Here is an 18,027-nt window from a genome sequence, read left to right on the forward strand (position 1 = left end):
CTCTACTCCTCCGCGTTCCGTCTGCGTTTGCTGACTATCTGACACTCCGGGGGCGGAGCCAAGGCCTGATTGGGCTTCTACTGATGGGATGAGCAGATGAGCAAAGGGCGATTCAGGGTACGATGAATGATTGTTAGGAGGCATTGCCTCTATGGAGAAGAGATGAAGAAACCAATGTTTTCTGATATATTTGATATATATTGATAGAAGTTCAATATTTAAAGGGTAACTCCACTTTCATGGGGAAAAACAATTAGCAAATAAAAAACAAAATCTAACAGAAGTCATATTGTAATTGAATGTTATAAAAAAAAATGACCTTTCCTTTTCAGCCCTCATGCACACTGGGGGGGGGGGGGGTTTTGATCACACGGGTAACGTTAGCTGTGTAAAGTCATGTTAAAAAGCGTTTTTGCATTAGCATTTAGCGATGTTTTCCCACGTGTGCGTTTTTTAGCATTTTTTTACGAAAAAAAATTGGGGGGTAAAAAAAGTCCAAATATGCCGGTTTGCTGCATTTTACCACGTTGTAATCAGGGGCGGACTGACCATTTGGAAACTTGGGCACTGCTTGAGGGCCCGGGGTCAGTAGGGGGCCCCATGAGATGCCCCTGGTACCTTTTTCATAGGCTCTTTTGAGTTTGGGCAAGGAAACTGGGGCCCCATGATCCCCTATTGCTCGGGGGCCCCATGAGTTGTCAGTGCGCCCCTGGTTGTAACAGCTAAAAAACTCCCCTAGAATCCCACTAGTTCTGGGGTTTTTTCCAGCCAAAAAACGTTGATTCCAGTCTCTGTGTGTATGGACACATAGGATAACATGCTGGGGGGGTTACTGGCTGTAGAAAAAAATGTCAAAAGCCAAAAACAGCTGCTGTAAAAACGTCCCGTGTGCAGGAGGACTCAATCTGCAGCCGCAGTAATTTTCTGTAAAATGCAATATGGCAGCCTGGAGGTGTTCTGTACACAGATGGTATACAGCACGCCCCCCCCCCAGAAATGTCCTTTCCTGCTTGTATGATTGGCTCATTGATTTTCCCGGACGTCTGCACTAAGATACAAATCAGATTTTGGGCATTTTCTGCAAAAAAAGTCATTTTTGGCGATATACTTCTAAAGGAAATAACATCTTAAGGGATGCAGACCCTCTCTCCTTGGCCACTACAAGAATTAAATTTAAAGGGTAACTCCACTTTCATGGGAAAAAAATTGGCAATAAATAAATAAATAATATAGCATTCAAAATTGCAACACAAGTCGTATTGTAATTGAATGTTATAAAAAATGACCTTTCCTTTTCAGTCTGGAGCAGTGTAATTCTCTGCAAAATGCAATGCAATATGGCAACCTGGAGGTGTTCTATACAGCGATGGTGTACTGAAGGTCCTCCAGGTATGTAATTTTCTGCTTGCGTGATTGGCTCACTGATTTCCCCAGAAGTCAGCACTCAGATACAAATTCAATTTTGAGCATCCCCCGCAACAAAAATGTCATTTTTGGTGAGATACTCTCAAAGGTAAACACATCTAAAGGGATGCAGACCCTGACACTTTCCTCAGTAGAGTCCTGCAGCTGCAGCAGATTGATAATTTTAAAACCTCTCCCATTCACATTCACTCTGCACATGGACACAGAGAAACAAACAGCTATTTCTTCAGAATAACAAAAGGTAGGAATCTACAACAAAGTTTGTTAAAATCCCTGCAATGTGTATTATTATTATTATACAGGATTTATATAGCGCCATCCAGGGGCGAACTGACAACTCATGGGGCCCCCAGGCAATAGGGGATCATGGGGTCCCTGTGTCCTTGCCCAAACTCAAAAAAGTCTATGAAAAAGGTACCAGGGGCATCTCATGGGGCCCCCCACTGACCCCGGGCCCTCGGGCAGTGCCCGAGTTTCCAAATGGTCAGTCCGCTCCTGGCACCAACAGTTTGCTCAGCGTTTTACAATATGACGGGAGACAATACAGCAACAATACCGTTCAATACAAGAGGGATAGGAGGTCCTGATCCTGGGAGCTTACAATCTAGGAGGGAGGTATAGAGAATGAGAATTAGCACTTTCTATTATGGGGTGGCACAAGATGGCAGTTGTGCAGAGAATGATGATACAAATTTAAATGGCAGATATGGACCAACAACGAGTCAAGAGACATTTAGCGGTTGGCACTATACACAGTGACAGGGTTTTCTTCCATTTCTTTCAATGGGAAACCATTGACTGGGACAAATGGTAAGGACTGTATATTGAATATAGATGCCATTTTTCTTCTAACCCCCACGGACCCCCTGAAACCCATCCATTGACCACTTATGGGGCCATTGAGCCCAGGTTATGAATATGAAGAAAAAGAAGAAATAGAATATGAATACGAAGAGGAAAAAAAAAAAGAATTTCAGTCCGATATTATATTTGACAGTTAAAAGTATAGCAACATTGTATCCGAATAGAAACATCTGTATCCAAAATGGATACAAATACAATGTTGCAACATGATGAGCAGTGACATGAAAGAAGAAGGAAAAGAAGAAAAGGAAAAAAATTTAAAATGAATGAGAAGAAGAAACAGAATATGAATAAAAAGAAGAAATAGAATATGAAGAAGATGAAGAAAAAGAAGAAATAGAATATGAAGAAGATGAAGAAAAGAAGAAATAGAATATGAAGAAGATGAAGAAAAGAAGAAATAGAATATGAAGAAGATGAAGAAAAGAAGAAATAGAATATGAAGAAGATGAAGAAAAGAAGAAATAGAATATGAAAAAGATGAAGAAAAAGAAGAAAATCGGCCGATTTTTTTTTTTTGGCCAATTTTTGGTCATTTTTCATCCCACCTATGGCCCGCATAAGTCTCAGCTGACATCATCAGTTCTAGAAAGCTAGAGAGCCAGAGGAGGCAAAATCACAGATCATGTGGTACTGAGAGGCCGCTGGCCACAACTTCCATCATCCGGCCACCTATCTTTAGGATCCAGTTTGGGTACTTATTCCCAGCATTGAGTGTTCCACTCAAATCCAGAAAGCTAGAGAGCCAGAGGAGGCATAATCACCGATCACCTGGTACTGAGAGGCCGCTGGCCACAACTTCCATCATGCTGCTATAGAGCCTGAGCACCCAGGTATGGATTCCCTCCTTTATATATAGGTGTGTTCCACAGTGAGCACTGTTTTCGTTTCCTGTGTCAAGAGTCCCCCACCCTCCACTTATCACAGTGTACCCCCCTTATCTTGTGCCGCTGCCGGGAAGAAGCTGGGGGCAGAGCTAGGAAGCAGAAAGTGCAGGGTCTGGAGGAGGACAAGAGGAGAGCTGGAGTAAGCTGCCAACTGCTGAGAGAAGGGGGGGTGCCGCAGCTGCACGGGAGGTGTGAGGGCCATATGAAATGGCCTGGAAGGTCGGATTTGACCCACAGTCCTTGGGTTTGACAAATGGGGTAGAGCATTGCTCCCCCACCTGCATGGACTGTTTTTTTCCCTTCATGACCTAGGCCGACTACTGCAGGTAAAGGGAAGCAAGAAGGCCATACGGGGATTGGTTTTGGCTCAGCCAAAGGAGTTAAACCCCATTCATCAAACAGTTGGACCAGGAGCTCCTCTACGGGGCTCAGAAAAGCTGTGGGAGCTGCTGGGACCAGCAAGTATGGTGGTTAGAGCCTGGGACACAGGATTGTGGGCTTACTTTATAAGCTGTTACCTCTGTAGGTGTCTGCCAGGAGCCCAGGGACAGGGCTGGATGACTGGAGAACCCACACCATGGTGCTGCAGGGAAAAGGCAGAAGCCTTGGCAGCTGAGAGCCCTGTGACGGGTGAGCTGCTGGTCTGTCCTGCAGGGGAAACAGTGCTGTCTGGGCTAAGAATGCTGGGCCCCGGAGACATGTGGCTGTGCTGCTACTGCTCTGGAGAATCGATATTCCAGGAGAGACGGAGCTGCAAAGACCATTCGCTAAGCAACTATTCCAGTATCTGCGTCACAGTTTTCCTGATGTTCCAGTGTTGTGCCGTTCCGAGAGACTGCTGCATCAGAACTACCTTCAGAAGGGTGCCCCACCGGAGACTAATGGTAGGACCAGGGGTGGACTAACAACTCATGGGGCCCCCGGGCAATAAGGGATCATGGGGCCCCTGTGTCCTTGCCCACACCCAAAAAAGCCTATGAAAAAGGTACCAGGGGCATCTCATGGGGCCCCCCTATTGACCCCGGGCCCTCAGGCAGTGCCCGAGTGCGCGAATGGTCAGTCCGCCCCTGGGTAGGACTACGCGGTTAAGAAAACTGGCCAATCGGTCATCCGATGACCGATCAGCATTCGTTCATTGGTCAAAATCGTGGCCCACATTAACCAATCGAAAAAAAACGTTTGTCAAGCAATACATAGTGTTGATGTCTTCCGTGCAAGTGGAAGTGATGCATTGTGCATGTGACCTTGTAGCCATGCCCTTCCGCCCAGAACGCACGTTCAACGCCCTGCCGCCAAGAACGAGCGATTGGACATAAATCCTTGGAATTAATTGGATTAAATTGGAATTATGGATCCTAGGACATTTGGACATAATTGGAATAAATTGGATTTATGGATCCTTGAACATAAACATCTGAGTCATCTTCTGTTTCCGCTCATGACGTGATAGCGCTTGAAAGATTTTTTTTGGATGACCGTCATACCACCGCATAGAGTACGTAGTGTTGACGTCTTCCGTGCAAGTGGAAGTGATGCAGTGCGTGTGACCTTGTAGCCACGCCCTTCCGCCCAGAACGAGCGATTGGATATAAAACATTTGGACATAATTGGAATAAATTGGATTTATGGATCCTTGGACATAAACATCCGGGTCATCTTCTGTTTCCGCTCATGCGTGATAGTGCTTGAAAGATTTTTTTTGGACAACCGTCATACCACCGCATAGAGTACATAGTGTTGACGTCTTCCATGCAAGTGGAAGTGATGCAGTGCGTGTGACCTTGTAGCCACGCCCTTCCGCCCAGAACGAGCGATTGGATATAAATCCTTGGAATTAATTGGATTAAATTGGATTTATGGATCCTTGGACATAAACATCCGGGTCATATTCTGTTTCCGCTCATGCGTGATAGCGCTTGAAAGATTTTTTTTGGACGACCGTCATAGAATATCGGTCGTTTGCATGCAAAACAACAACATTTTTCACCTGATTTTTTTCGTTCACAATATCGTTATGAGGTTATAACATCCTGCTCATCAACGAGGAGAAAATCGGTTGATCATTTGATCAACAACATATTTTGTACGATTTTCTTACCGTGTATTCCTGGCTTTAGGGCCCCAGCACTAGCAGAACTGGGTTGGATATATTGTTCTGCTGGCTCGTGGTGTGGATCTTGCCTGTTGATTGTCCATCTTTATGCCGATTGTGCTGTAAACTGTTTGACATTGCAATGTACTGTATAACTACTACTTTGTTTTTTTTTTTTACAGGGCTTTACGCTCATTAATAAAGTCTGTTCTAAAAGCTTCCATGTGTCCATGTCACTCGGGTCCAGGTACAGGGTGGGTCACCACTGGAACATGGCCGAGGGACCCAAACAAGCCAATGCATTTATATATAGGTGACTGAAAGTGAACAGCAAATCACGATCACCCTCAATAAATATTTATGATGCCACTTATAGGTACAAGGAGCATATCCCTGATAAGTTATATGTGCTATGAGCACAGAGTCCAGATGTAAAGACATAGAAGTCAGTGTTATCTCCATACGCACTCAGGTATGATACTGTATAATCCCCTAGATTGTAAGCTCCCAGGATCAGGCCCTCCTAATGCAGGCCATAGACGGGTCGAAAATCGGCCGTTTTTTAAAAAAAAACAAACGAAAAATCGGTTGTTTGATCAGCCGACGTTACCACCAACGGTAAATAAATTGGCCGATTTTTGTCCCGTCGATGGCAGTCATTTAACCCCATAATTACTTCTGTACCTTGCAGAGACAGGGGAGCACACGGGAGCAATACATAAGAAGAAGAATAAAAGAAGAAGAAGAAGAAGAAGAATTCCAGTCCGCTATTATACAGTATGTTATATGAAAAGTCTTGCGGTTGCAACAATGTATCCATTTGTATCCATTTTGGATGCAGATGTTTTTATTCGGATACAAATGGATACATTGTTGCAACCGCAAGACTTTTTCATAAAAAATATAATAGCGGACTGGAATTCTCCTTCTTCCAGGTCACGGCTCATGTGCAGATTTGTTTATCGGTAAAACGATTGGCCGATTTGCCCATCATTGCCGGGAAAATCGGCCGCAAATTTTCCAACGTGCCCGATAAAAAAAATGTGCAAAAAGCTAACAAAACAGCCGACCAATTAATCCACTAACGGTGCGAAAATCGGCCGATTTTTTTTCTGGCCGAAAAAATCGTCTGATTTTCGACCCGTCTATGGCTGGCATAACTCTCTTGTATTGAACTGTATAATTGCTGTATTGTCTCCCGATATATTGTAAAGCGCTGAGCAAACTGTTGGCGCCATAAATCCTGTATAATAATAATAATAATAATATATAAATCCTGTATAATAATAATAATAATAATATATAAATCCTGTATAATAATATTAATAATATATAAATCCTGTATAATAATAATAATAATATATAAATCCTGTATCATAATAATAATAATATATAAATCCTGTATAATAATAATAATAATATATAAATCCTGTATAATAATAATGCAGAACAGAGTATCTCCGGGCCAGCCCATACCCTGGGTATGAATACACAGTCTTAAAGTAAATCAAACAGAAGAGGCGAGATATGATCAGAGAAGTCCCCGATATTGTCCAGGGGCCCCGTGGCCATAGTCCCACCCCCTGTCCATCGGTTTTGGCCCTCCGAATGTCCTGACGTACAGCAGCAGGTGCTCTTGGAAGGGCAAGTCTTGTCCCCATTCCTCCTATATATATAGTACAGTGGGGATCGAAAGTTTGGGCACCCCAGCTAAAAATGTGTATTAATGTGCATAAAGAAGCCAAGGAAAGATGGAAAAATCTCCAAAAGGCATCAAATTACAGATTAGACGTTCTTATAATATGTCAACAAAAGTTAGATTTTATTTCCATCATTTACACTTTCAAAATGACAGAAAACCAAAAAATGGCGTCTGCAAAAGTTTGGGCACCCTGCAGAATTTATAGTATGCACTGACCCCTTTGCCAAGCTGAGACCTGCCAGTGTCATGGATTGTTCTCAATCGTCGTCTGGGAAGACCAGGTGATGTCAATCTCAAAGGTTTTAAATGCCCAGACGCATCTGACCTTGCCTCAACAATCAGCACCATGGGTTCTTCTAAGCAGTTGTCTAGAAAACTGAAACTGAAAATAGTTGACGCTCACAAAGCTGGAGAAGGCTATAAGAAGACAGCAAAGCATTTTCAGATGTCAATATCCTATGTTCAGAATGTAATTAAGAAATGGCAGTCATCAGGAACAGTGGAAGTTAAAGCAAGATCTGGAAGACCAAGAAAAATATCAGACAGAACAGCTCGCAGGATTGTGAGAAAAACAATTCAAAACCCACGTTTGACTGCACGATCCCTCCAGAAAGATCTGGCAGACACTGGAGTTGTGGTACACTATTCCACTATAAAGAGATACTTGTACAAATATGGTCTTCATGGAAGAGTCATCAGAAGAAAACCTCTTCTACGTCCTCACCACAAAAATCATCGTTTGAACTTTGCAAATGAACATATAGACAAGCCTGATGCATTTTGGAAACAAGTTCTGTGGACCGATGAGGTTAAAATTTAACTTTTGGGCCGGAATGAGCAAAGGTACGTTTGGAGAAGAAGGGGCAAAGAATTTAATGAAAAGAACCTCTGTCCAACTGTTAAGCATGGGGTTGGATCAATCATGCTTTGGGGTTGTGTTGCAGCCAGTGGCACAAGGAACATCTCACAAGTAGAAGGAAAAATGGATTCAATAAAATTTCAGCAAATTTTGGATGGTAACTTGATGCCATCTGTGAAAAAGCTGAAGTTAAAGAGAGGATGGCTTCTACAAATGGATAATGATCCTAAACACACCTCGAAATCCACGGGGGATTACATCAAGAGGCGTAAACTGAAGGTTTTGCCATGGCCTTCACAATCTCCTGACCTCAACATAATTGAAAATCTATGGATAGACCTTAAAAGAGCAGTGCGTGACAGACAGCCCAGAAATCTCAAAGAACTGGAAGACTTTTGTAAGGAAGAATGGGCAAAGATACCTCAAACAAGAATTGAAAGACTCTTGGCTGGCTACAAAAAGCGTTTACAAGCTGTGATACTTGCCAAAGGGGGCAGTACAAGATATTAACTCTGCAGGGTGCCCAAACTTTTGCAGACGCCATTTTTTTGTTTTCTGTATTTTTGAAAGTGTAAATGATGGAAATAAAATCTAACTTTTGTTGACATATTATAAGAATGTCTAATCTGTAATTTGATGCCTTTTGGAGATTTTTCCATCTTTCCTTGGCTTCTTTATGCACATTAATACAAATTTTTAGCTGGGGTGCCCAAACTTTCGATCCCCACTGTACATACAGGGGTTAGACAAAAAAAATGGAAACACTGAATGATTTGCAGGTATGAAAGTGACATGTTTGCGTTGAAAGCGGAAGTGATGTAACATTCTTCGTTTGCTTCCGCTGTGTGATGAGACACCTAGCTAACAGGTGGGAAGCTTCACTTTCGTCATTCATTGCGTGCTCCGCTAGTAATATGGAGTCAAGTCAGAGCTTGCTGAGTTTCAAAGAGGGCAAATTACTTAGCTGGTGCCTCTGCCAAATTATTTGCTGTGTCGAGAGGTACAGTATGAAAGGTTATGACATACACAGTTTCCTGGAAAACGTCGTCTGATGACCATAAATGCAGTCCACATGGTCAACTGACCGTGCCATATTTCACATGACTGTCATATGCCTTTAAGTGTTTTGTCTCTGCTCCTCCCTTTCCTCTGGTTTAGTTAATGCTGCAGAGATAGCCCCACCCCTTTTTCCCAGAAATGCATTGCAGCTTCAAGCCTCATGTCATGAAGCAGATTACATTATGATCTTTTGACCTATCAGATGTTCATTGTTGTAAGATTCTCTCAGTTTATGGAATAAACTTCACAAGATCTACAAGATGTCATCTGATCGAGTCACTGCCTGTGTCATTCAGCTAAGATTGGAGTTATCGCTATCTCATCACAACTGTAAGTTACAGAGATCACACTTTCAATGCTTAGATTGGAGAGACAGAACAGACCGAAAGAGACAAAAACATATTGCAGGGTTCCCTGCTGACAGCTGAATGTAAAAAGAATTGCCGGCAATTAAAAAACTTTTTTAAAAATGGCGTGGAGGTTCCCCCCCAAAAATCCATACCAGACCCTTAACAGAGCATGCAGTCCGGCAGGTCAGGCAAGGGGCGGGGACAGCTCCCCCCCAAAGACCTTGTCCCCATGTTGATGGGGACAATTGTCTCTTCCCCACAACCGTTGGCCGGTGGTTGTGGGAGTCTCCAGGCAGGGGGCTTATCGGAATTTAAAAGCCCCCTATCACAAGGGGGCCTCCAGATCCCAGCTCCCTGCCTTTGTGAATGTGTATGGGGTACATGGTACCGCTACTCATTCACAAAAAAAAAAAAGTATAGTGTAAAAAATGACGAACAGTCTTTGGCAAGTCCTTTATTAAAATCAAAAATGAAAAAAATGTCCCCCGAAGTAGATCCAACGTCAATTACGATGCCCACCGCCACCGGTGACGTGAAAAAAGAAAACAAAAGAAACGCTCCGCTCTCAACGCTGGCTCCCGCCATCTGACAGTTCTTAAATAGTGTGATGATCTCACAAGGGGGCGGCGGTGACCCCACCCCCTTGTGACGTCATCATGCTCTGTGATTGGCCAAAGCATTGCACCTGACCTACCATCAGGTGCATTGCTTTGGCCAATCATAAAACACTGTCAGGGCACAGCGGGCAAACACCCCGCCTAACCCAACCCAAGCGAACATCAAGCCTAACCCAAGCAGTGAATAGTTCAGGAAGTTGTCCTCAGATTTTGGTTCCATTGGGCATCTTATACACCCAGGGGTGGACTGACCATTTGGGAACTCGGGCACTGCCTGAGGGCCCAGGATCAGTAGGGGGCCCCATGAGATGCCTTTTATATGCTTTTTTGGGTGTGGTTTGAGTGTGGGCGAGGACACAGGGGTCCCATGATCCCCTATTGCCCGGGGCCCCCATAAGTTGTCAGTCCGCCCCTGTATATACCCCTTCCAAGTTTAGTCCCCTCAAAAAATCAAAAAAGCAACGCTAAAGGATTGATTTCTGACCATGGAAGAAAGCTGTGTGGAAAATGCTAAATGACTGGCTATGCAGGACTACAGGGGGACCCAAATTCAACAGCAACCCCTAAGGGGGTAGTGCTACCTACTCTCTAGGTTTTCGATATATTTTGTAATGGGAAAAGATAAAACAAGAGAAGATAAAGAGAAGAAATAAAAGAAGGAGAGAGAAAAAAATCCGTGATGGAAGGGGACAAGGAATGGACAATATATTTAGAACAATATTTGATATTTGAATTTTTTTTATTTTAACATTTCAGATTCTCTGCCCATTGAAAAGGTAACCGTCATATGAGCCCAATTTGAAGTAACATGATTGGCGGCGATCCTCTCTAGCCTCCATATTTAATTTCTGCATTCAGCTCCTTGGTCACGAAGCTGACAATCGCTTCCACTACCTTCCACTTTATAGAGGCATTTCCTAGGACAAGCTGGATAAGATCGGTAGCACTGCTCCAGTCCAAGTGGCTGATGATGGGGTAGATTTTATTGGACAACTTCTCCCACATGTCCGGGGGCAGCTCCATAAAGATCTCAGAGACGGGTTTAAACTTACCCCTGCTCACCCAGGAGCCCAATATTCTTCCGGCGACTCCTCCTACAGGCACAAAATACACAGATCTTATTAGCTGTTAAAGGGTAACTCCAATTTTGTGGGGAAAAAATAAGCAGATTAATAAAAAATAATTTGGGCAGCACAGTGGCGAAATGGTTAGCGCTTCCGCCTGGCAGTACTCGGGTCATTGGTTCAAATCCCAATCACAGGACCACCTGCCTGGAGTTTGCATGTTCTCTCTGTGCCTGTGTGGAGTGCTGGAGGAAACCCAAAGACGTGCTGGTAGGTACCAATGTGTCAGTAGGTGGCAGTTGTAGGGGATCAGTGTGGAGTTAACTGTGACTGATGGTGCTAAAATGATTGTGCTCCCTCGTTTATGGCGATACTTCACATGCGTGGCGAAATTATGGTTTACATATGCGTTTGCGCGTTTGCATTGGCGTATGGATGAACGAGGAGTGTGCTTAAAAAAAAAAATTGTAATAAAACTTTTTTTTTTATTTGGTTTATTACACTTTTTGTTGTTGTTGTTTTTGTTTGTTTTTTTGCCCTCCAGAGGATTTGGGCAGCACAGTGGCTAAATGGTTAGCACTTCCACTTGGCAGTACTAAGGTTTGAATCCCAACCACGACACCACCTGCCTGGAGTTTGCCTGTTCTCCCTGTGCCTGCGTGGGTTTCCTCCGGGTACTCTGGTTTTCTCCCACACTCCAAAGACATGCTGGTAGGTGAATTGGATCCTGTCTACATTGTCCCTAGTATGTGTATGTATGAATGTGAGTTAGGGACCTTAGATTGTACACCCCTTGAGGGTTAGGGACTGATGTGAATGTACAATATACAGTCAGGTCCATAAATATTGGGACATGGACACAATTCTAACATTTTGGGCTCTATACACCACCACAATGGATTTGAAATGAAACAAACAAGATGTGCTTTAACTGCAGACTGTCAGCTTTAATTTGAGGGTATTTACATCCAAATCAGGTGAACGGTGTAGGAATTACAACAGTTTGCATATGTGCCTCCCATTTGTTAAGGGACCAAAAGTAATGGGACAGAATAATAATCATAAATCAAACTTTCACTTTTTAATACTTGGTTGCAAATCCTTTGCAGTCAATTACAGCCTGAAGTCTGGAACGCATAGACATCACCAGACGCTGGGTTTCATCCCTGGTGATGCTCTGCCAGGCCTCTACTGCAACTGTCTTCAGTTCCTGCTTGTTCTTGGGGCATTTTCCCTTCAGTTTTGTCTTCAGCAAGTGAAATGCTCAATCGGATTCAGGTCAGGTGACTGACTTGGCCATTGCAGAACATTCCACTTCTTTCCTTTAAAAAACTCTTTGGTTGCTTTTGCAGTCTGCTTTGGGTCATTGTCCATCTGCACTGTGAAGCGTCCAATGAGTTGTGAAGCATTTGGCTGAATATGAGCAGATAATATTCCCGAAACACTTCAGAATTCATCCAGCTGCTTCTGTCAGCAGTCACATCATCAATAAATACAAGAGAAGCAGTTCCATTGGCAGCCATACATGCCCACGCCATGACACTACCACCACCATGCTTCACTGATGAGGTGGTATGCTTAGGACCATGAGCAGTTCCTTCTCCATACTCTTCTCTTCCCATCACTCGGGTACAAGTTGATCTCGGTCTCATCTGTCCATAAGATGTTGTTCCAGAACTGTGAAGGCTTTTTAGATGTCGTTTGGCAAACTCTAATCTGGCCTTCCTGTTTTTGAGGCTCACCAATGGTTTACATCTTGTGGTGAACCCTCTGTATTCACTCTGGTGAAGTCTTCTCTTGATTGGTGACTTTGACACACATACACCTACCTCCTGGAGAGTGTTCTTGATCTGGCCAACTGTTGTGAAGGGGGTTTTCTTCACCAGGGAAAGAATTCTTCGCTCATCCACCACAGTTGTTTTCCGGGGTCTTCCGGGTCTTTTGGTGTTGCTGAGCTCACCGGTGCATTCCTTCTTTTTAAGAATGTTCCAAACAGTTGTTTTGGCCACGCCTAATGTTTTTGCTATCTCTCTGATGGGTTTGTTTTGTTTTTTCGGCCTAATGATGGCTTGCTTCACTGATAGTGACAGCTCTTTGGATCTCATCTTGAGAGTTGACAGCAACAGATTCCAAATGCAAATAGCACACTTGAAATGAACTCTGGACCTTTTATCTGCTCATTGTAATTGGGATAATGAGGGAATAACACACACCTGGCCATGGAACAGCTGAGAAGTCAATTGTCCCATTACTTTTGGTCCCTTAACAAGTGGGAGGCACATATGCAAACAGTTGTAATTCCTACACCGTTCACCTGATTTGGCTGTAAATACCCTCAAATTAAAGCTGAGAGTCTGCAGTTAAAGCACATCTTGTGCATTTCATTTCAAATCCATTGTGGTGGTGTATAGAGCCAAAAATGTTAGAATTGTGTCGATGTCCCAATATTTATGGACCTGACTGTATATGTAAAGCGCGGAGTACATTTACGGAGCTATATAAGTACCTGAAATAAACAAATAACTGTGTGTATAAAGGCAGGCATCCCAATACTTTTGGCAACATAGTGTATGAAATATATAAACTGAGAAAATGGACCATATTAATCTCTTCACGCCAGCTGCACATTTGCGTGCAATTAAGAAAAACATATGTGCTGAGAGCGTGTGCCCTGTGCGCTCCCAGCACACATGTATGGTACTCAAGAAAAGGTCCTGATCTCCTCTTTTGATCAGGACCTTTCCTGATCATCTGACCGCCGTGGCGGCAAATCATGGCGGTCTTATGACCCTAAAACCCTGCCCCGCCTCCAAGCTTCTGAAACCCTTAAAGGGCTGGGAGGCGGGGTTAAGAAAAAGTAAGGTTATTTTGAAAGCACTCTGTGATTGAAAGAACTGAAATTCACTGAATGAAAGGGTCAGTCCAGAGATAGTCAGGACGGGGAGGAAAGTGCTAGATGATACTGGAAGTCCTCCAGCCAGGAAATGAGGTGGGCTCTATCTGATTGCTGCAGCTTCTAATGCACATTGTGAGAAGCTCCCAGTGTGCAATGAAATCAGAGTAAGCCATTTCAGTCCAGGAGAGGAGCCACTACAACTGTGCAAGACTGAAGGGGAGGAACCGGTACAACTGTGCAAGACTGAAGGGGAGGAGCCGGTACAACTGTGCAAGACTGAAGGGGAGGAACCGGTACAACTGTGCAATACTGAAGAGGAGGAACCGGTACACCTGTGCGAGACTGAAGAGGAGGAGCCGCTACAACTGTACAAGACTGGAGGGGAGGAGCCAGTACAACTGTGCAAGACTGGAAGGGAGGAGCCGGTACAACTGTACAAGACTGGAGGGGAGGAGCCGCTACAACTGTACAAGACTGGAAGGGAGGAGCCGCTACAGCTGTACAAGACTGAAGGAGAGGAGCCGCTACAACTATGCAAGACTGAAGGGGAGGAGCGGCTACAACTGTGCAAGACTGGAGGGGAGGAGCCGCTACAACTGTACAAGACTGAAGGGGAGGAGCCGCTACAACTATGCAAGACTAACGGGGAGGAGCCGCTACAACTGTGCGAGACTGGAAGGGAGGAGCCGCTACAACTATACAAGACTGAAGGGGAGGAGCCGCTACAACTATGCAAGACTAACGGGGAGGAGCCGCTACAACTATGCAAGACTGAAGGGGAGGAGCGGTACAACTGTGCAAGACTGGAGGGGAGGAGCCGCTACAACTGTGCAAGACTGGAGGGGAGGAGCCGCTACAACTATGCAAGACTGGAGGGGAGGAGCCGCTACAACTGTACAAGACTGGAGGGGAGGAGCGGTACAACTGTGCAAGACTGGAGGGGAGGAGCCGCTACAACTGTACAAGACTTGAGGGGAGGAGCCGCTACAACTGTACAAGACTGGAGGGGAGGAGCCGCTACAACTGTACAAGACTGGAGGGAAGGTTGGGGTTGAACTGCAACTGCAAGAATCTGGTAAAAATAAGGAGTTGAGGAACTTTTTAAATGAAAAGTAGCTAATAATTAAAGCGATCAGAAGATGCTCAATACTATTGTTCAGCTTCAATTTTTTTTTCCTCCACTACATACATACAGATGAATATCCCAAGCTGCAGAAACACCATACAAGACGTTTATTACCGGCCACCATTCCCGGCGGTCCTCCCAGCAAGCCTCCCATCACGGCAAAGGTCCCCGTCATCAGATTGCGCCCGGTAGTGTGTTTCACGGCAGCTCTCATTTTCCTTTCAGTGGAAATGTGCAACAAGAGGCACTGCAGAACCTTGATGTCTGGTGAATTTCTCCACGCTAGGACAGAGAGATATTAAGAGAAGTATAAAAAAAAAAAAAAAAACTTAAAACATTGACAAAAGTAAAACAATGGAATGGAATAAAATTGAAAATCTAACTTTCAATGACTACTTCTTCCTTGAGCCGAGGTTCACACTATGCAGTGCGTGACACCGCATGTAATCCGCACGGGAATCGCACTGCATCCCTGTGTGAATGACATGCAAATGTCGGTTCGGTGTGATTTGAGCATCTGCACCAAAAAGGCGCAGGACTCTTTTTTTAACTACTTCCCGTCAGACCCATGTATATAAACGGCTGGACGGTGGCCAAGGGCGGGTTGCCGTTCATAAATGGTGCCTGCCATTTTAGACTGTGTTCGCTCCCTGGGAGCGCCTGGCACTGCCATCCGGTGTCCGCTGTGTCCAGAGGAACACGGATTGCTGTACGGGTCCTGATCATGTGATCACTGATTGGCCAATAAGTGATCACCTGAATAGGAGTAAGCAAGATGTCCTGACATCATTGCTTACTACGTTGAAATCTGTGAATGATTACAGAGATCACATGGTACAGGGCCATTCACAACAGCCTTGTACCATGTGACAAGCTGTGACCAATCACAGCTCTCACAGTATTTCTCAAGAATGCAGCCAGAGAGGAGAAATTATTGTATTTACAGCCTTTATGGGTGTAAAAGCAATCAGTGTAAAAAAAAAAAAAAAATCTTCATCACCCCCCACAAGTAGTACAGTGTCACCATAGTGACACTGTACTGCTAGGGTGACAGTATGCAAAAAAAAAAAAACACAAACATAAAAAATAATAAAATAAAAATGTAAAAAAAAAATTTTGGTGATAAAAGGAAGAAAGGAGGGAAGGAGGAAGGGAGGAAAGGAGGGAAGGAGGAAAGGAGGAAAGGAGGAAAGGAAGAAGGGAAGGAGGGAAGGAGGGAAGGAGGAAAGGAGGAAAGGAAGGAAGGAGGAAAGGAGGGAAGGAGGAAAGGAGGAAAGGAGGAAAGGAAGAAGGGAAGGAGGGAAGGAGGGAAGGAGGAAAGGAAGGAAGGAGGAAAGGAGGGAAGGAGGAAGGGAAGAAAGATAGGAGGGAAGGAGGAAGGGAGGAAAGGAGGGAAGGAGGAAAGGAGGAAGGGAAGAAAGAAAGAAGGGAAGGAGGAAAGGAGGAAAGGAGGAAAGGAGGAAGAGAGGGAAGGAGAAAGGGAGGGAAGGAGAAAGGGAGGGAAGGAGAAAGGGAGGGAAGGAGGAAGGGAGGAAAGAAAGGAAGAAAGAAAGGAGGGAAGGAAGAAAGGAGGGAAGGAGGGAAGGAGGAAGGGATGGAAGAAGGAAAGGAGGGAAGGAAGAAAGGAAGGCGTAAAGGAAGGAAGGAGGGATGGAAGAAAGGAAGGAAGAAAGAAAGGAAGGAAGGAGGGAAGGAGGGAAGGAGGAAAGAAAGGAGGGAAGGAAGAAAGGAGGGAAGGAAGAAGAAAAGGATGAAGGAAAGAAAAGAAAGAAAAGAAAGAAATCCTGGGCTAGGGCATGGGCTGCAATAAAATGCAGAGGTCCCAACACTGCCACACTCTGTCCATAACAAGGGAAATTGGGTTGTGGCTGGAGTTCTGCTTTAAAAATAAAACAGAAGTAATATAACAAGACGAAGTAGAAGAGAAACTGAAGTGTCTTACTGGCTCTTCTCTTCCTAAATGATATAACGGGATAAAAGGATCAGGATTTTAGAGTAGTCTGCATCACAAAATATCGGATCACTACAATATAAATGTTTATAAAGTAGTATGCCGGTTCATATTCAGAATGGGGAAGTGCCAGGGACTGGATATTGTATAGGAATATATAAAGAGTGTTATAAAATACGCCAATTATCAGACAGAGAGATGAGAGCCACACATTACCTGGATAGGAAGGATCCCAGTCCATGTCACCTGCTGTTTCGGAAAGCTTGTCAATGAGAAGTCACCACCTATCCTCTATATGGTGTCAGAACGGGATGCTAAAACATACAAAGTAACTCGATAATCAGGCCTGGAGCAGTAGATGGAGGCATATGTCTGACACCATGCGCAACTGGGTCTGGAGATTGAGGGGGAGTAACAAATAGGAGAAAGAGAAACGAAACTAGTCACAATCCCATGTAGGCAGGCTGCCCAAGGTCCTTCACAAGTGGCCGATACATGCAGATGGGCTCCACCTACCCACAGGGTCTCAGGGTTACTTTCAGCATTCTTTGGGCGCATTCTAACTAGTTCACAGATGCAGGTCTTAGTCCTTTTTCCACATCCTCCTGGTTCTTAATTTATTAACCTCTTACCGCCCGGAGTACTTCTCACATAGGACACTGCCATGGTCCAGGTTAGGGATCGTGATGTCCTACCAAGCAACTGAGGCCTGTCATACACTGGGAGCCCAGGTCACCTGACGTGTTCCATGAGGGGGTCCACTGTCACGTCAAGAGGGTGCATTCCTTTCCCCAATGACCACCCGCTCCTGAGCCAACTGGATTTGCACCCGTACATAAGCCTTCAGTAACTATCCTCCCCGGGTATTGCTGTACTCTTGACATCACTCTATACGTCTTCTAATGGAACATCAGAGGCTTCTTGATGCACAATTTACTTCTTGCTATAAAAATAACATAATATATACCCAGTCCAAAGGTAATACTGACATTCCGAAAAAAAAAAAATGGCAATAGTAGCTCAATTTGAACACAATTGCAGTTGCTGGAAGGAGGGAGGGAGCATTGTAGTACTCACAAGACATACTTCGAATTTTCCTTCCTAAATTCCATTTCCTGGGCTTAAGCCCTACAGT

The 18,027-nt window shown here is 44.4% G+C and overlaps 1 protein-coding gene across 1 annotated transcript; it reads right to left on the minus strand.

Moving 5' to 3' along the window:
* Positions 1 to 10,575: 10,575 nt before the first annotated feature.
* Positions 10,576 to 17,598, minus strand: LOC149435092 (protein C19orf12 homolog). The gene is made up of 3 exons (XM_089663021.1): positions 17,109 to 17,598; positions 15,056 to 15,223; positions 10,576 to 10,949 (listed from the first exon to the last, which is right to left on the minus strand). Exons 1-3 carry the CDS (start codon positions 17,131 to 17,133, stop codon positions 10,684 to 10,686), a joined length of 459 nt encoding a protein of 152 aa, XP_089519147.1. The 5' UTR covers positions 17,134 to 17,598; the 3' UTR covers positions 10,576 to 10,683.
* Positions 17,599 to 18,027: the final 429 nt, after the last annotated feature.

This window comes from Staurois parvus, unplaced genomic scaffold, assembly GCF_062004578.1.
Source record: "Staurois parvus isolate SC_StPar_1 unplaced genomic scaffold, SC_StPar_1.0 ptg001614l, whole genome shotgun sequence".
NCBI classification, from domain to species: domain Eukaryota; kingdom Metazoa; phylum Chordata; class Amphibia; order Anura; family Ranidae; genus Staurois; species Staurois parvus.